Source organism: Bombyx mori, chromosome 21 (genome assembly GCF_030269925.1).
Source record: "Bombyx mori chromosome 21, ASM3026992v2".
NCBI classification, from domain to species: domain Eukaryota; kingdom Metazoa; phylum Arthropoda; class Insecta; order Lepidoptera; family Bombycidae; genus Bombyx; species Bombyx mori.
The window spans coordinates 8908289-8929341 of record NC_085127.1 but is presented as its reverse complement, the minus strand read 5'-3'; the positions used below and the strand labels follow the sequence as shown (position 1 = coordinate 8929341).

Below are 21053 nucleotides of genomic sequence, written 5' to 3'. Positions count from 1 at the left end.
AAGCTGATTGAGGAAGATCGACATGTGACATACCGCGAAATCCAGGCAACTTTAGACATTGGCATGAGTCAAATACAAATAATCTTGCATGAACAATTAGGTGTAAAAAAGTTGTTTTCCCGATGGATACCGCATTCGCTCTGTGAAGAGCAAAAAGCGGCTCGAATTACTTGGTGCGTCAGAACTCTCGAAACATTCCACGCAGGATCCTCAAATGCTGTATACAACATTGTATCAGGTGACGAGTCCTGGATATACGCGTACGAACCCGAAACAAAAAACCAGTCACGAGTTTGGGTGTTCGAAAATGAGTTAAAGCCAACAAAAATTTTTCGTTCACGGAGTGTTGCAAAAAAAAATGGTGGCCACGTTTGTCTCCAAAACCGGCCATGTTACAACTACTCCTCTTGAGGGACAAAGAACGGTTAATGCAGAATGGTATGCTAGCATTTGTTTGCCACAGGTCGTTTCTGAACTCCGTAAAGAGAACTGCAACCGCCGCATCATCCTCCATCACGACAATGCGAATTCTCACACCGCGCACAGAACAAAAGAGTTTTTAGAGCAAGAAAACATAGAATTATTAGACCATCCGCCGTACAGCCCCGACCTAAGCCCTAATAATTTCTATACTTTCCCTAAAATAAAGAATAAATTGCGTGGACAGAGATTTTCATCACCTGAAGAAGCTCTGGACGCCTACAAAACGGCCATTTTGGAGACCCCAACTTCCGAATGGAATGGTTGCTTCAATGATTGGTTCCATCGTATGGAAAAATGTGTCAAATTTCGCGGAGAATACTTCGAAAAGCAATAAATACATTTTTAAATAGTAATATTGTGTCACTTCGTTAATTCCCGAAATTTTCAGTGCCCCCTATGTAGAATAGTACGTACCCAGATAACTTAACGACCCACCCTATAGTGACCGGCTACTGTAGCGAATTTATGATATTTAAGAATACTACACGATAAAAATAGACAGGATTTTTTTTATTCCTTCGATGGGTGGACGAGCTCACAGCCCACCTGATGTTAAGTGTTTACTGGAGCCTATAGACACCCACAGCGTAAATGCGCCACCCACCTTGAGATATAAGTTCTAAGGTCTCAAGTATAGTTAAAACTTAGGTTAGGTTATAAAATAGGTTATGTTAGGTTATAAAAGGTGAAGAAATTTTGAAAAAAAAAATTCCTGTGAGAAATTGGGGGAGGTGAAGGACCTCAGCCCTTCTCTTCTCCCCTTCTTCCTCTCAGGAGGCGCCGGAGTCCGACATAACCCGGTCCGTTACCCCCCTCGACCGGGTATCCGTAAATGGATTCCCCAGCGTTAAAAAAATAATAATAATAAAAAAAAAAAAGGGTTATAAAGGGTTATCCCCTAATTTTGAACTCATAATGTCTCAAAATGTGCTAAGTTCCAAAGTGGACTGCACACTCGTCTACGTAGTCATGGCAATTAAGTTTTGTTGAATATTGTATTTACTTCCTATTTATAACTCAAACATTTCCGTGAAGCAAAGCCGTATTTGAAAGTTTGTCGTGAAGTCTTCTATGAAATTACAACTTCCTACTTAAAGTTTCCTTTTGATTTCAAACTTTAAATAAAATTTATTTATTGGAATAAATTCATCTGACTTTGTAATTTGATCTTTAAATATATTGTCTTTGAACTTTTGAGCTGGTATTTTAAGCAAATCCATTAATCATTTTGATATTATTATTTTTTAATTTTATTGCTATGTACATTTTCAATGATCTAAATTTGTTTTTAAATGCAGTTTTGTTAAAAGATTGACAATTTTGAAATAGAAAGAAACGATTTTTGTTGTGTGTACATACTTTTTTTTATTGCTTAGATGGGTGGACGAGCTCACAGCCCACCTGGTGTTAAGTGGTTACTGGAGCCCATAGACATCTACAACGTAAATGCGCTACCCACCTTGAGACATAAATTCTGAGGTCTTAATGCAGTCACAACGGCTGCCCCACCCTTCAAACCGAAACGCATTACTGCTTCACGGCAAAAATAGGCAGGGCGGTGGTACCTACCCGTGTGGACTCACAAGATGTCCTACCACCAGTAAAATACATAGTATTAAATTAGATTTATTAAAACAAAACGTATTTATTTTGAAAAGATCATGGCCTAAAGGATAGGGACGCCCGATAGGGATTCGCATCGCATCGCTCTAAACGATGCGATGCGAATGTGCCGGTGTTCGAATCCCGCAGGCATGTTGTATATTTTTTCAAGAGAAATGCGTACATGTTCAGGAATAAGTTGCAAGACGAAGGAATAATATGGCGTATAAATAACAAACCCGCGAAAATTTTAATTTACGTAATTACTGGTGGTAGTTAAATTACGTCACCCTGCTTATTTCTGCGGTGAAGCCGTAATGCGTTTCAGTTTGAAGGATGAGGCAGCTGTTGTACTGTAAAACTGAGATTTAGAATTCATTTCTCAAGGTGGGCAACGTGGGTGGCGGCAATTACGTTGTTGATGTCTACAGGATTCAGTGACCACTGAACGCCAGATAGGCTGTGAGTTCGTCCACTCATCTAAGCCATAAAAAAATGCCTATTTTTCAACATCAGCGTACAAAAGTTCAGGACTAAAGAACTTAATTTTGTCATAAAAATATGATATGAACTTTACATGTGAATCATAAATAACAGGAAATGTATTTTTAATGTTATTTAGTGAGCGAACTATTTTTGTTTTTGTTTTTATATAAACCGCTTAAAATAAACTACGCTCCATATTCAATGAATGGGTAGTACGTTAAAAACTTTTTCCTCTGTAGGACTAGAGTTGTTTGAGTGTAAAATGTATTCATTTATTAAATTAACATTTTACTTTATAAGCTACAGTGAGTATAAAAAAAAGTTCAATTAGTAAGTGGGCCATAAACTGGATAGGCAAATTGTATTTAGTGGTATTTAGATACATCCGCAGTAACTTTGAATCTCGTAAAATGTTTTTCCGTTTTGAGAGTTTTCGGAAATGTTCCGATAATAGCTATTAACATTTTACGTTATAAGCTCCAGTGTTTGAAAGTGTGTTACAGGGAGTTTGAAACGGAAAAACGGGTCTCAGTATAATTTTAATAACACACTAAGTTAGTAAATTTTAGACGCGACTTGTTTAAATATGTTACAAGTGATGGTAAGAATGTACAAAAAAAAAGTTCAATTAGTAAGTGGGCCATAAATTGGATAGGCAAATTGTATTCAGTGATATTTAGATACATCCGCAGTAACTTCGAATCTCGTAAAATGTTTTTTCTGTTTTGAGAGTTTTCGGAAATGTTCCGATAATAGCCATTAACATTTTACTTTATAAGCTCCAGTGTTTGAAAGTGTGTTCAGGGAGTTTGGAACGGAAAAAAAGGTCTCAGTATAATTTTAAAAGCACACTAAGTTAGTAAATTTTAGACGCGACTAGTTTAAAATATGTACGAAGTGATGGTAAGAATGTACAAAAAAAAAGTTCTATTAGTAAGTGGGCCATAAATTGGATAGGCAAATTGTATTTAGTGATATTTAGATACATCCGCATTTACTTCGAGTCTCGTAAATTTTTTTTTTTCCGTTTTGAGAGTTTTCTGGAATGTTCCGATAATAGCCATTAACATTTTACTTTATAAGCTACAGTGTTTGAAAGTGTGTTACAGGGAGTTTGAAACGGAAAAACGGCTCTGAGTATAATTTTAAAAACACACTAAGTTTGTAAATTTTAAACGCGACTAGCTTAAAATATCTAAGAAGAGATGGTAAGAATGTACAAAAAAAGTTCAATTAGTAAGTGGGCCATAAATTGGATAGGCAAATTGTATTTAGTGATATTTAGATACATCCGCAGTAACTTCGAGTCTCGTAAAATGTTTTTTCCGTTTTGAGAGTTTTCGGAAATGTTCCGATAATAGCCGAACTCGTTGGAGTCCAGCCTCCATTAGTCCGATCCCTTTCGACGATAAAAACGTGCTTTGTTTCCCGTCACGTCCCGTTATTTTTTATTCCTCCTTCTTTTTTGCATTATCCGGGTGTATTCTGCAAATATTTCATTATGTAGTCAGCCTATTATTGAAAAAGAATTTTCTGTTGTTGTAGCCGAGATAAAAGGGTTTCATTTATTTCAAATGGAATCCAAATTACGTTTAGGCCATGACTGTTTTTTTTTATTGTTCAAATAAAAAAACGATTTAGTTAGACTTCACACAATACTAAAACGTTAATTAAGTCGTAATTTTTTTTGGAATCACTGAAGAACAATTGCTACACACTTTATAGGTTCCACTAATAACATAAATTGAAGTAAGTGGTTTTTATAAAACCGAAAATTGTGTATAAAAGTGTACGATCCAACTAAAACGAAATAAAATGTAAATTTTACGAGAGTGTGAGTGTTCTCCTGAGTGGCTTCACACCGCTTGATGTTCTGTGCGTAGTAGGTGCGCAAAGATCTAAATTGAACTGGATTTATTCCAAGAAAGGTTTTTCGTTCTTTATTACATAAATGGATGAACCAGCTCGTCACTCTCCCGGTTAGGTTAAGCAATAACCAGGGTCGATAATATGAATGCTTGAGACATGAGGTCGAAATCAATTGTGTTGCATTAAGACTATCTCAATCTTCAAGCCGTGCTTAACCGTTTTGCGACTAAAATAGGCGGTAAGAGAATAGTGTTACTAATTACACGCGGCAATGCCTTCGTCCTACCATGTGTAAAATTTAGCATATTATATAATTCCTTTTCACTTATTTTTTTATTGCTATTTAAAACTGAGATTTTACAAGTTCACAATAAGATATCGAATTTACATAGTTTGTTCTGTGCAATAAAGATATATGGCTTATATTTAATTTCATTTCTGATTTTGATTGGATTTTGCATATGTCTTCAAAATTATGTAGTTAAGTCTGTTGGTCAATTTTTTTATTTTATTCCTTCATTGGTGGAGTTGATTGTGGAGTTCGTCACAGAACGTACGTCGAGAGACCATTTCTATTTCGTACTATTATAGAAATCACACAGATTTATGTTAAATGAAATATTTATTATTCACGACTGTGACGCAGAGCGATGTCTTAGAGATTAGTAATGAGAAAGGCGAGAAATTAATACAATGTGTTCAAAATTATGCATGCAAAATACATGCAATTATACCTATTATTTTTAGTTATACTAAATATTATATTTTCGTATTGAATAACGTTCTCTAATGTTATTTTGCTTATTAGTCGTTTCGAACGTAATTAGGTCGATCATTTTAAAAATAATCTAAAAATATACTGCAGTACTATTCTGAAAAGAAAAAAAAAAAACGCTTTGTTCTTTGATTCATTGATTTCTTTTAATAATGAAGAATTAAATTCTTAGATTACATTTTTGTTTTATTGTTTATGTTAATCTTCATTAAATGTGTACCAGTTGGCTACAAGCTATCGTTATACGATTCACGTCTTTTGATGATTGTTCTTTCTTGTCTTTGATCATTGTTCGACCTGACATCGACCAAAAACGTTTCTTGATAATTTGAAATAAATAGACATTTAAAATAAAATCAGTGATTTTTATCAATTTACTAGCTGAGCCGGCAGACTTCGTAGTTAGTGCCTCAATCGATAAATAAAATACCTAAACTTTTGTATAAAATAAACTTAAACAAACAAAAGGAATCCGTCCGATGAAGGACACATAAAAGGGAAAACAAAATTGTGATTTTTATTTAATTCCGAGCATTTTCGTATTTATCTACCTTTTAAACCTTCTCTTCCGGACTTCCACCGGACTTCCACAAATAATTCAAGACCAAAATTTACCAAATCGGTCCAGCCGTTCTCGAGTTTTAACGAGACTGACGACCAGCAATTCATTTTAATATATATAGATAACCAAACTCCTGTTCGTATCTATACATATGATTTGAAGTTATTCTAAATCATTGATCCAATTGATCTCAAACTACACGTACGCGCCGTAAATATTAGCATTCCACAACGAACAATAACGTTTGGTGGAACATAAACCGAATAGATTTATGTTCACTGCTATTTAAATGTACTAGTATTCCTATTGCGGCGCTCTCTCTATATTGTAATGGAAGAGACAGTTTTATTTTCTCTTGTAGTGAGATGTCGATATTTTATTTGGTTCAGTACTAGTTTACTAGTCGATTGTTTTAAAACTAGATAATCGCATTGCATCATATTGAGTTTTATTAGTTCTGAATGCACGGGATGTGGTAACGTTGATGATGTATAACATTTAATTATAGAGAGTGTGCTGAACGAGCTTCTTGAGTGAAACTTGCTCAATGAAGAGAGTATTGTATCAATAAGGTACTGGCTGGCTAATGCGTTTTCTGGATACGCCAGTTTCAGATGTGACCAAAAAGTTGTATTTAGATTTTAAGTATCATACATAGGGCTTAAGATTGAATGGTTAATAATTTGCAAATTTTGTACGGTTTTTACATGACAAGCGTTACATGTCATAGAGACATAAACCATCCTTTTTTAATACGCTTTTATTAGCTTCAGACGTATGTATGTTTGTAACGGAATCTTTGAACATGATTTTGACCCCCTTCAAAACGTCGGATTAACTCGAAATTTTGTATACTTGCTAAGGGCCGATGACAATTCAATATTAAAAAAAATATTGAAAAAATTGAATATCAAACTAAAAAATAGAAAATATTTTTTTACAATAAAATAATTTTTTCTTACACTATTTTAAATTCAAATTTATAAAAAAAATATTTTCTATTTTTTAGTTGGATTTTCTATAAAAGTGTATTTTGTTACTTTTTTTAAACTATTATTTATTTAAATTAAGAACTTATTTAACGACAATAATTGAAAAACGCGTTGAACAATATTAGAAGTAAGAGAATCAAAAAATCTTTAAAACTTACCGAATAATATGAAGATACAACTCAGTTCTGCCGTCCACATTGTTAAACGTACATCAATTCACATTATGTGTCCAAAACATAACACTTCACTGTTTTTCACCACACAGTTTACTTATTATTTCACCATGAAAATATAGTCATGTCCATTTTAAAACACTTTGATTTTGAATGTAACTACTTTCATGGCATAGAATCAAATTGCGATCAAAAAATTATCTTAATATACTGAAATTTTAGTTTATTCACGGTTTAATTTGAATACGTAGTATTGCATTCAGGAGAGAGAGAGAGAAAGACGAATCGGAGTTATGGTAATCACTTAATGTTAGACTATCCGCGAGCTTCTCTAGAACCCAATTAAAAAAAACAAAAACCTAATAAATATACAAAAGTCAAAATCCTGAGTTTACAAAGGCAAAACTTATAATCTTTATGCAATATCCGTAAGGATTGTGTATTTCCTGTATTTTTCGCGAGTAAGTTAAGATTCGTTTATATTCAATTTTATTTATTATTATTTGAAATTGGTCATAAACGCATATTATGTCGTACAGTGATTTTAGCTGTAATTTTTGGTCGGGTCCCCCTCCATAGCTTAATTAGATTTTATCATCTCTACAAGGTCTCTCTATAAATATTTATGGTACTGTAAGGTCTAATATCATATACATATAATACGATGTTATTCTTAAAAAGTCTTTATTTGAAATTGTTGCAGACTCAAATTATATGGATATTGTATTTATCGTTTTCCTCAGTCTTGTGTATAATTCAAACCATTTTAATGGTTAAATCCATACTGCTTTATTAATTTTACATTTTACGATATCTCAAACACTATATTCGTGGTTACGGACCTAGTTATAATCACGAGGTCGAACCGTAAAAATAGTATTAATTATGAAAATATGAAGTTCACAGAGTAATAAGCAATTTACATAAGTCGATTTGTACTAATATGTAAATTGACTGTTGAAATTCTGTTTTCGAACCGAAGTTTCGCAAATGCAGAAGCTTAAAAGGCTCACTTTCGTCTAGTCACTTCATGCCGGGAGCATAACTAACCACTAAGTTGTGGCTACAATTCTGCAATCATTAATGAAGTCATATCCAAGTTAGTAAGACTTTACCTGTACATGTCGTACATATTTAAATGTACTAAAAATCTCAAATTTGTTTGCGAAACGGCTGTATTTCCTGAGATATTTTTTTTATTACCCTTGTAGACAGACGTGCATACGGCCCACCTGATGGTGAGTGGTTACCGTCGCCCATGGACTTGAGCAATGCCAGGGGCAGAGCCAAGCCGCTGCCTACCGTTTAATACTCTCCACAAGCCTCGTTTGAAGAAGGACATGTCATAGCGCTCGGGAAACACCGTGGAGGGGAGCTCATTCCATAGCCGGATGGTACGTGGCAAAAAAGACCTCTGGAAACGCACTGTGGTAGTATGGATGAACTCTACTCCGGTGGCGGGCGGTGCAATGGTAAAAACGAGATGCCGGTATCATCTCGAACAATTCCTCAGAGCACTCCCCATGGAACATACGGTAATTCAGATGTTACTCAAATGTAATTATTTAGTAATTCAGAATAGTGAACTGTGCTTAATAGTTGTATTCAAAAGTGTATACTCTGGTATTATGAATAGCTTATTTGGAGGAATCGACAAAGAAAAGATCCTCCATAGAGAGGTTGAAAATGATTGGTCTACGTTCCAATTCTTCTGATCTTGCATATTTGCAAGCTCATCTTTAAAATGTCGTTAACACGATTAGCATTGGATTGACAGGCATCAGTGATATATATCGGTGAAATTGTATTTTACCTATATTAAAGTGTTTTAGGTATTTAATATCAAATGATTTAACAGAAAACTGTTTACTGAAAATAAATCTATAATTATTATACACAATTATGTATATTACAAAATCTGTTTGGATATAAGTCAACTATCTTTTGGTTGTGAAATCAACTAATTCCATAAAAAGGAACAAGACCAAGACCTAACAAATGGCTAGCGTGCGACTAAAACTTATTTATTAGTGAATATCTGAGATTTTCCGATGCCAATTTGGCCTTGTCAAAGAAGTAGCCGGATCGAACCGCATCTGAAATGTCGACAGCCGCAGATTCCAATTTTCTCGAGATATTAAGGTCAGTTGTTTTCTAGTTGTAGACGATCGGGACAAGTATTTTATAGCAAAAGACCGCACTGGTACTTGTTTTAATACAGCATTATAAATTAATTTTTACAGTAGAATCATTTACACAATAAAATTTTAAGTTTGCCAAAGTCCGAAACACCTTTAAATTAAAATTCGTAAAATAAAAAATGTCTTTAAGTTTCGACCGCTAAACAGACGCTAGAATTTTTTGGTTATTATTTTGTTAACCGTTTACGCACAACGGGGAACTATTTGTATTTTCTAAAAGTATTTTTGTTGGAATGGAAAGGCACGTCCCCTCGGGTGTTTAGTGGGTATAAGTGGTACATAAGGACCATAATGTGAATACCGACGCCCGCCTCCCGACATAATGTGGCTTCAAATGTATTGGAATAGCAGTTGTCATAATGTTCGAAACAGAATTCATGTGGGTTTTCGAGAAAAATAAAACGCAAACTATAGGCAGGACAAATCGCCTTACCCACATTTACTCATATAAAATGTTCCTTTTTTTTAAATTATCATTTCTTCACCAAGGCATTCGTGCAAAACAAGTTGTATATATTAGTCTCGAGCTTATGATACTTATTTTAAAATTACGGATGTTTAACGGTTTCTGAAGCAAGAAGTTACGGACGCTTTGAAATTGAAAACTCACTACGTTTATTTAGCTCGAAAAAGCTTAGTTGGCAATCGTTGTTTAGGCCAATCAATTCAGACCACCGTAAAGTGACCATACTATTTTTTTATAGTGGGAACCGAAGTTTGAATTGAATTGAAGTTGCGTAGGTATATACACTTAGCAAACATTTGTACTGTAATTTTGATAATTGTTTTTTTTTTTTTATTGCCTTTGTAGGCAGACGAGCATACGGCCCACCTGATGGTAAGTGGTAACCGTCGCTCATGGACGTCAGCAATGCCAGGGCAGAGCCAAGCCACTGCCTACCATAAAACCATTGATAAAATACTGGTATAATGGTAAAATATCACTGGTGGTAGGACCTCTTGGGAGTCCGCACGGGTAGGTACCACCACCCCGCCTATTTCCGCCGTGAAGCAGTAACGCGTTTCGGTTCGAAGGGTGGGGTAGCCGTTGTAACTATACTGAGATCTTAGAACTTATATCTCGAGGTGGGTGGCGCATTTACGTTGTAAATGTCTATGGGCTCCAGTAACCACTTAACACCAAGTGGGCTGTGAGCTCGTCCATCCATCTAAGCAATAAATAAAAAAACCTACCATTGATAAAAGTATACAGTTGTATTGTACCATACGTACCTGCAGAGGTTACTTGAAACACCACCCCTTATGTAACGATTCTTTAAGCGTATTCAAAAAGCTTCACCTTCGTCATAAACTTTAAAAAGAAATTTTAGAAACTAAAATTCATTAATTGATAGCTTAAATTCAAATTTAATAAATGTCTCATTGTGTGTGTAGTAATAGAAACTTTATCTAGTTAAATTGGATTTGTAATAACTTGTAGGTACTTATATTATATTGATGAATTCAATTAAGTGTAAATTGATGGAAAATTGAAAATGTTTTAAAAACGTTTTCATTTATTTGCGATAATACAAGAATGAGAGTTCTGTAATTCGTGTTTTAAAGATTTTTTTAACGGACTACTACTTCGAATATCTGTAAAATAAGCGTAAAATCTGAATATGTGTTAAATCGAGACTTTGTGTTCTTTTTTCAATCTTTTTTTTTCATACGTGTTCTAGGAAATTATATAAAACGTATTTTTTTTATTTTTTTTATTGCTTATATGGGTGGACGAGCTCACAGCCCACCTGGTGTTAAGTGGTTACTGGAGCCCATAGACATCCACGACGTAAATGCGCCACCCACTTTGAGATATAAGTTCTAAGGTCTCAGGTATAGTTACAACGGCTGCCCCACCTTTCAAACCGAAACGCATTACTGCTTCACGGCAGAAATAGGCAGGGCGGTGGTACCCATTCGCGCGGACTCACAAGAGGTCCTACCACCAGTAATTACGCAAATTATAATTTTGCGGGTTTCATTTTTATTACACGATGTTATTCCTTCACCGTGGAAATCAATCGTGAACATTTGTTGAGTACGTATTTCATTAGAAAAATTGGTACCCGCCTGCGGGATTCGAACACCGGTGCATCGCTCAACACGAATGCACCGGACGTCTTATCCGTTAGGCCACGACGACTTTAAAACTTTAAAACGTATTTCGCACTTTAACTTTTATTAAAAATCTTATACATATATTTGTGACGATCACATTACAAAGTATTCCGACTACATATTTTATCGTAGATTGCCCACTAATAAGTTCGTATTCGTCCCAGCGAAAACAATATAGCCTATAAATTATCTTGTAAAAGTAAAAAGGGGCTCCCCGAGGGATAATATTTTTACGTTATATCCGACCATGTTAGCGGAGTTGCGGGAAGACTGTATTTATTTACATACACGTTCTGTGTATAAACATTCAACTACGTTAACGTGATGCCGCTTCGGAAGTTCCTTTTTGTTTTCGAGTATATTTTACATATTTGAGTCGTGCAGCGCATTTGAAATATGTCAGAGTTATTTGAGTTTCTTGAATAAATAATAAGATAATATACGAGGGCGACGCAGAGATTATGCAGGGTGCAATTTTAGATGTTGAGATTATAAAGACTAAAAATATAATTGGGTCATACACAAAAAGGGTAAAAAAAGTGTTATAGCAATGTATCATCTAAAAGAGCAAATTGGCGAATATTTGAAAGTATTCAAATCGTAAAGGTACTATATTACTACTCATTTTAATCGTATCTTGTAAAATATTACATTTCATAAATTCATTTTGATGGCGTTAAACATAAAAAAATCTCTTCCTGTGGACTGTTACAAGACGAAGGTATAATGTTTGAGCCATGTTTAAAAATAGTTAAAGTACCCTATATATTAAAATTATTTACTTGTAACACAAACAATATAATAAAGATAATAATATTGAGAATAAAAAAATATATCGTTACTATCTGTATACAATAAATCCAATAAACTTATGGTTACATGAAATGGAGTCTTTTCTGTGGACGCGATAAAACGACATCAAATTTTAATTTATTCGACCGCATTAAGTTTTTTTTTTTTACTGTTGGCATCACTAAATAGTGGCCAGTCCGGCGTTTGATATTTTGTTGTTTCGATTCCAGTGCGAGTGATAATATATTTTTTATTCCAAAACACACATAAACGTAAAAGATCAAGTGTTCTTTCCTGTTCCAATTATAGACATGTAAATATTATCTATAAAAATGTATATTTATTGTTTTTATATGAGGATTTAGTACAAGTAAATGAAAAGCATATTGCTTGATTTCTAACCTTAAAGTTAATTTCATTACGCAAGAGTTTTTATAATACATCTTTTCTGTGAACATCTTTCCTGTGGTCCCGATGTCCACCGAAAAGACTATGTCCACAGAAAATGTGTAAGAAACATACCTTAGTAGGTCTAAGTAGAGAAAGTAGTAAGTAGAAAAATAGTTGAACCGAGGGCCTACTCCTTTTTTAAAGTTGGTTAGAAAAAGGTTTGATTTTGGCAACATTTGATATTCTAAGTTAGAGCCTCAAACTTTTTAGTACATTTTATATTCGCAATAAAAAAAAATATAAATCTAATCAATGTAAATAGAGGAAACGAAAACATGTTTTTTATTTTTATTGATTTCGTTCAGGGGGTTCAACCCTTGGGTCGTGGGTTGGTCTATATCTTGCTTCGTTTTAGTTCATGCTGATTCAGACGATTCTGATAGTTCTCTGGAAATATTTTGAAATAATCAAAGTCCTTAAATTTCATTACATTGCATATTAAAATTCATTAGCAATCTAAAGAATTATATACGAGTAATATACCTGTAAAGTTATTATCATTCGAAATTTTGTTTTGTTTCATAAGTCCACTGAAGGAATTTTTCTTTCTATAGACATTAATTACTTATTATTTTATTTTTTATTTTCCAATTAATGTGATTATTTTGACATTTTATTTGCGTTTCGGTATTCGTTTATATCAGTGGCTACATGTGTTTGATTATGTTGTCTTAATATATTTTAGCTTACGCTGCATCACAGCTTTTCATCGCTCTTGTAGACTAAATCGTCTCTTCTGTGGTCCGCAAAATATAAAAATTGCGATTATGCCAAAAATAAGACATATTGATCTCGGTTACAGTGATTAAAAGATTGATAATCAATAGCTAAATAATAAATAGTTTGTTTCATACTGATTCTGAAATATATTTTTTGCTGCACTTTTTTATTCTCTATTTGTGTATGACCCAATTATAATTTTAATCTTACTTATTTGATCAGTACTTATTTCTTCGTAATTCTAGTCTTCGTATTTATTCAACAGATTATAAAAACTTTGAACTAGTAACGATTAAGAAACAATAGACGTTCCTCGTGAACATGCACATTATTGCGTCTCTAAGCTTTTCTTTCGTAATTTTTCGCCTTGGGAATAATTCTATAAGCTTTTTTAAATTTCAAAATAGTAAGGTGATAGTTAGTATTTATCGGAGCCTACAGACATTGTAACATGCCTCGTGGCAGTCATAGGCAAGATGAAAATACCGCGTCATTTTACGATTCTTGTCGGTTCAATCTTTTTTATTCCACGATGTTATTCCTTCATTGGCGAAATCGCTCGTGAACGCGTGCTAGATATGAATTTCCTTAGAAAAATTGGTACGTGCCTGCGGGATTTAAACACGAACGTAGTCGAATTCCTGCTCGATATCTAATATGTTCACCGAGCGTATTATTCTTACAATGACGATTTACATAAATATACATTCGACTAAATATAATAAACACGCATGAAGTCTGCCCCTTCCAACACTTCATGACAAGCACGACTACTCTGTCAAGAGTGACACGATTTAGAATAAGAAATATTTTTATAAAAAAAAACAGACATGTGCATCTTTCAACAAACTAGATATCTACGTGCATAATGATAATCTCTGAAAATGTCAAACCTCTTAAAGATTTAATATTATTATTTTTTCACTTCGGTTTAACGTCACTACATCGTATAAAACAAAGTCGCTTTCTCTGTCCCTATATCCTTATGTATGCTTAAATCTTTAAAACTATGCAACGAATTTTTATGCGGTTTTTTTTAATAGATAGAGTGATTAAAGAAGAAGGTTTATATGTATAATAACATCCATTAAATAGTGAAGAAATCAATAATAAATTACAAATTCCGAAGCGAAGCGAGGGCGGGTCGCTAGTAAACTATAATTATTAAATCTTTATGGTAAAATTATAATTAATAAATTATAATTAACATAAAAACTTTTTCTGTAACCATAAGTTTTCACGATTTTGTTCTTCCCGCTAAATAACATGAAAAACGTTTTCCTCTCGTACCTTTAACAATACCCGCGATGATTGGATAAGTTGTAAAGCTCATTTTTCGCTTCTCTATTTTTTAGAAGAAAACTTCCTTCGTTTGAGATTAAATTTTGTAATCTGATGCGAGCACAGTACTAGATGTTTTATTTATGTGTTGTATAGTCACGGATTACGGATTAATCTAATAAGGTAGGCTTATATTTTAATATTGTGTAGTATAGTATAAATAAGTATATATATATATATATATATATATAGTATAAATTAACACCAAAGCCACATTAATTTTGTTTAGGTTTTGTTGTGCTTAACCTATGCGCGAAGATAAAAAAACTATAAAAGTAAAAATTCGACATACTATGTAAAGTCAAATTGACGATTGACATAATGGTATTCCATTGTCTCTTCTGTAAGCATAGTCATCGACGTGACTCTCTTCTTTTGCTTGCATCGTTTGATGAATGAGCTCACGGCGCACCTGGTTTAAGGTAATTCCCGAATATTGGTTATCAAAAACGCCCACTTTGACACATGCGGCTTAAATCTCAATGTGGTACACCTATTCGTGTAGGCTCACAATAAGCTCAGTTTCTTCTTCATTGTCGTTCCCTCACGAATGAGGTTCGTGATCATATGCAGTTTGTCTCGATTTACTTCTCACGCCAGTTCAACAGATTCAGTTTCTCCTGTTGTCTATACAATACTTTTCGCGTCGTATTGGAATTCGGTCTCCGGAGCTGTTCCCCTGCAACTGTCCCACGATCAACTGCTTCTCAAACCAACGCATATTCTACCTCATTATATGTTAAAGAAACTTAGTTGAAGTTCTCGGCATGAAAAGGTCGATAATTAGGCCAATACATATATTTTGAGAGTTCGCTTTTAATGACACGATTTTTATTCTTTCGTAGAAGTATTTAATAAAAAAAATGTAGACGGTTTTATTTGATGCATTTCCACTGCTAACCAAAAATCAAATTCACCAAAAAAAAAGAGGTATATCCTAGCGTAAAAAGTCTCGTAAACAAGCTTGACCTTTGTCGCTAACAAGCTTATTACACGAATTCTTTGCCTGGAACTAACATCGTACCTAACTATATTTTATTAGCCACTCAGGAATTTCGCAAATATTTTTTTCTACCTCAAGCTTAATAAACATAGTTCACTTCTTTTTGAATTGTCTTTAGAAGGGGGTCACAGGAGCGTAAGAATATGTATTGTGTTCTCGTATTAAATAATGTAATATTGTATGACGCACGGAGTACTCGTATCGAACGATGCGACTCTGTTTAAATCTTAGGGGCAGCTACTACTTTTTCTAATGAAATATGTTCCACTTATGTTCACGATGAAATACTAATATAATGGAATAGATCTATATAAAATCTGCAAAAATTAAATTTACGTAATTGCTGGTGATAGGACATCTTGTGAAACAAAAGAAAAGCTAAGTAAATGAATACAAATAACGCATTTATTTCTTTATGTCTTTAATCTGAATTTGTGTTATTTACCGCCCGGCAATTGGCACACTAATTACTTCATTCTCCGCAAGCGTTATGTTTTACATAGTAAACAATCAACACGTAACTTAAAACCTATTCATTAGAATGAGCCTTTTTCTGTTTACATTGATTTTAAAAAATGTTTTTGTACGTTATACAATAGTTTCGTTTATAATATTGATGTATTCATAACAAAGAACAGAGGCTTATATGAAAAAATATTTTTGAATAGTATCCACTGAACCATCTCAGATAACTTTGACTGTATATTTCAACGTAAATTTAACAGCGGCTTTTGCGATCTGCGGTATAAATAACGGAATAAAAGACATGTCACAATGTGAAATCGCGGTGTGCATGCAAATAGAGGTTTGCGGCGGACATGTCGTGCGTATCTTGTGTGGAGGCACGCCGTCCCTGATCCGAGCTCGCCAAATGCGAAGCCGCGAAATTGTTTCTATGACGTTGACGGGTCACGTATTCAGCCGCCAGCATTCTACGGCAAATGTCAACGATTCCGATTTAGCTTCTGTATAGTGATTTTCAAATTAATTTTTCAAGTTTCAAGATTTGTGCGCGTGCACATTACGTATACACATTTGCAGTTTCTCTTGCAAAGCCGCGAAATTGTTTCTATGACGTTGACGGGTCACACATTCAGCCGCCAGCATTCTACGGCAAATGTCAACGATTCCGATTTAGCTTCTGTATAGTGATTTTCAAATTAATTTTTCAAGTTTCAAGATTTGTGCACGTGCACATTACGTCTATATGTTTGTTATTTTGTCTTGTGAAGCCGCGAAATTGTTTCTATGACGTTGACGGGTCACGTATTCAGCCGCCAGCATTCTACGGCAAATGTCAACGATTTGAATTTAGCTTCTTTGTAGTAATTTTCTAATTAATTTTTCAAGTTTCAAGATTTGTGCACGTGTACATTACGTATACATATCTGCTTCTCTGTTTTTCTCTTTAGTCCCGAAGCGAACCCATGATTAAGTTTGTATTATTATTGTTGCCTCCGAAGGCAGACGCGCATGCGGCCAACCTAATGGTGATTAGTTTTTTAGTAACGCCAGGAGCCCAGACGAGTTGTAGAAGCCTCATTTGACGGAGCATGAGTATGTTATTAAGGCGATAGATTTTTTGGTTTATATGTTTCCAAATACTTATTGTAGTAAGCATATATATGTATAAACTCTCATTCTATACTTGATTCAAGGCTTCGTCAAAGACTCATTGTACGTAAAAAAAAATTGTTACCAGATCCACTTTGTTGTTGGTCGAGTATGTGGCTTTAGTATAAAGAGGATATTCAGTGGTCGAATGTTGTAACGCTCGATCACTTAGTGCTCTGATTAGACGCTGTATCATACTTTTCTTGTCCAACCTATTTTTCTCTGCATGGCGTTCCTATTGAGATCAGGGCAATCATTGATCACTTTGAGTTCAAATTCAGAGCTTGGCAAATGATTTTAGGTAAATTAGCACAATCATTTTAAAGCTGATATCTAAGTATATAATTTTTATATACTATTTAGATATTTACTGGGCATATTATATTTTATGTATTTTTATTTATCATCATATTTATTTTAATTGATTTATTTTATTTTTATTTTTATACTATCTGATAGCTTAATAAGCATAGTTAGTATATTGTATAATAGAAATGCATCTATTATCCTTTAACTATGCAACCAATGCATGTTATTTTCTGCATCATCCTTAGTCGAATGTCTTATGCATTAATTCCGGCAGTGTACAATAATATGTAGGTATGTATGAAGTGAATAATAATAATAATAATAAATGAAATAAAACATAATATTAAGTGTAGGAATTTAGTATTTTATTCACTGTCAAGATTAACTGACACCATTCTGTATCGGTGGAGCAGGGGCATACAATCATATCAAATTAGCCGATAGTCTTTTTTTTGTTGCTTTGATGGGTGGATGAGCTCACAGCCCATCTGGTGTTAAGTGGTTACTAGAGCCCTTAGACATCTATAACGTAAATGCTGCCACCCACCTTGTTATGAGTTCTAAGGTTTCAAGTATAGTTATAGTTATAGTATCTTATCGGTCACTCAAAAACAGTGATCGCCTCCTACATACATATATTTTAGTATCCGATATTGGTGTGTTCGTTTCGACACTGTGGTTGAGTTGGTAAATGAATACGTCCTAATATTCAGGATGTACATCAAAGATACGTAATCAAATTAGCTTTTGTAAGATGTAGTTTGTAGCACTAAGCCTATTGATATCAATGTGATATCATTAAGCTATGAATGCTCTTTCAATTTCAATTTCAACTCAGGATCGTGTTTGACACAGAAGACAACCTTTTGTCACTAATCTTCGTTTTTTTTACGAGCATGTTACATAAGAGTACTTATTTATGTGTGCATCTGTATTTTTACTACATTTTATTTTTCTTATATTTTAGAATCCTACAGCCGTTTTACCTATTTATCAATGATTATTATTACGTTTTTTGTTATATCTGTAATTGTAATAGTCTGATCTAAACAGCCCGCCTTCTGTGGGTTTATTGCCCGTTAGATATTATGTTTTTCGTATATATAAAAATTATTCGTATATTTTCGTAAATTAACTAGTATATAATGTAATACAATTCAAACCAGACAAAGAGCAAACGAATGTATTCGTTACACGAATATTTGGTCGATGAGAGAACCGAACCTCCACTGAGCTCAGTAGTCCGTAAGCTCCTTTCTATAAATGAGCTTACGGACTACTGAGCTGAGCGACTATTTGCTAAGGCGGAGAGACTAACTTAAATGTTACCTAATGTTAAGCAATGGGCATTGACTCAAAAACATCTTTTAAAACTAAGATCGTGTCAAAGGGGAACGGAAAGGAGTATGTTGGGCGTGACGCTAAAAGGCCGCAAAAGAACAGCAGACATTCCATCTACTACAAAGGTAGAAGACGTACTAAAGAAAATAAGACAGTTAAAATGGCGATGGACAGAACATATGACATGAGAAAGCAGAATGAAATGGACTAAAGTTATAACAGAATGGCAGCCACGTGATGGCAAAAGAAAAAAGGTAGGCATTCTAGAAGATGGACAGATGATAACCAAGATGTTTGGAGGGACAATCTGGTCCAGAATAGCTACCAATAGAGAAGGATTGAAGCAGCTGGAATAGGCCTATGTGTCGTCACAGGACACGCTTATCACTGAACCGGGAAACCCAATGTATTAGATTTCAGTTAAAACAATTTGCTACTGTGTGTAAAATCATTGTTTAGTATCAGCAATAAAGGCTATACAAAAAAATATACAAAAAAACGTTAAGCATTATAGCAATGGATATCACAGTATGAATAACAATGCCCATCATGGGAGATAAAGCAAAGTCCAAGCATTCAAACCGGAATGATTGCATCGCAGCAGAAATAAGGCTGGTTCTCCCATACGATCTTCCAACATGCCTTACCCTACTATTTAGAAGCAGTTTAAGATGGAAGACTTTTTAGTTGGGGTGTCTTCAAGCTCCGCTAGTCGTTCGCGTAAAATATAAGTTCGCCTATCTACACAACTCAAAAATGTGATAGTTTTTTAATAAATAATTTAAAAACTAATTGAACGCTTTGTACTAGTAGACGGAGCAGAGGAAACCTAAAAAAAAAGTTGTCTGAATAATGTTAATTTTACTCGGTGTCGATCGATCGTTCTAAATTCAAATCCATCTTAGTTGAAAGGTTATACATTTCGTTAAAGTTATTGAATAAAATTTAATAACAAATGATAAAACCTTACGGCATTTAGTATTCGGAAAGCAGTAACGATTCTCTGAAATAATTTTAAAATAAATATAAATTCCGATTTCAGCGGTTGTACTTTTAATTTTGATTTATTCTAGAAATAAATAATAATTTTCATTGACCCTTCGTGTAACTTATTAAATTACTGTTATTATAATCTATTTCAAAGTAACCGCTAAAACCGTAATAATGCTACACAAAGTACGGTAAGTTACCCATAAATAAAGTTTTACGTCATGAAAACTGAGGTCGCGTGATAAGAGTCACCTAATGTTCTCAGTATACATTAAAAACCATTTTTATTCCCATTTTGTGCGACGAAAACTTTTTGAAGCGAAAAAGAAATTACGTTTTATCTTAATAAAGTTTTTTTTTGCGTGATGGCTTCGGCTCGATTACACGTGGGTTCTTTTTCGTAAAAAATAACTGTTAACTTTACGATCACTTTAATTTTCACTCATCATTTTCGCACGAATAGAAACTTGGCGTGTTTACATTACGCGAGGGGTTGTGGGAAGGGGTGAAACGCGATGGTTGCTCCGCGAAATCCGTTAGCGAACTGGAGTGATTATACTCCTAAGTTCACTGTGTGCTGAGCTGTATCGTACATGCGCAGTTGCGAGCTCACTCTTAGAGGCTTTGTGGAATACGCCTGTTAACGTCGATCCCCAGCGTTAGTAGTACCAGATAAACATTTTTAGATATTTAGGCTGGTTTGTACTTTTGAGGTTAATATTTATTGTATTTTAGAAAACATTAATTCTAACAATCTGCCCGGATGTTAATCACAAGACGTAACTATACTTGTAACTATACTTGATACCTTACAACTTATATCTGAAGGTGGGTGGCGCATTTACGTCGTAGATGTGTATGGGCTCCAGTAACCACTTAATACCAGGCGGGCTGTGAGTTCGTCCACCCATCTAATCAAGAAAAAAAAATACGGTTACGTAATCACAGCTTCCTTGAGTTATTGCCACCGTTTTTAAAATCATGCGTCCACAATAGTATAGATCTTCATTTTTTATTCACTCTGTAATGTCCAACATTACAATTCGTGTCGAACTGGTACTCGGAACTGGAACAATGCGAGCCCATTCTTAGGCTTTCTTAGGCCTTCTGCCTATTTCGGCCGCCAAACAATTCGAAGAATTCCAATTTGTTAAATTGGAAATAATTTAGACTCTCTTATGTACTAAGGTGGATAACAAATGTCACTTGATGCTGTGTATCCGATAACT

General features: G+C 34.2%; 1 protein-coding gene and 1 long non-coding RNA gene across 3 annotated transcripts in view; one reads left to right on the top strand and one right to left on the bottom strand.

Annotated features, from left to right (window-relative positions):
- Positions 1–20370, bottom strand: part of LOC101741972 (limbic system-associated membrane protein) — a 48825-nt gene extending 28455 nt beyond the window's left edge. The window contains exons 1-2 of one of the 2 annotated variants that reach the window (XM_021350277.3): positions 20025–20370; positions 6928–7152 (exon numbers count right to left, since the gene is read on the bottom strand). In XM_021350277.3, coding sequence (XP_021205952.1) covers positions 6928–6967 — 40 coding nt within the window. In that variant the 5' untranslated portion in view covers positions 6968–7152; positions 20025–20370. The remainder of the gene's footprint in view (positions 1–6927; positions 7153–20024) is intronic. The other variant, XM_062674730.1, reaches the window with a different exon arrangement.
- The window catches only part of LOC134200864 (uncharacterized), an 83926-nt gene that overhangs the window by 28529 nt on the left and 34344 nt on the right, over positions 1–21053 (top strand). The window lies entirely within an intron of this gene.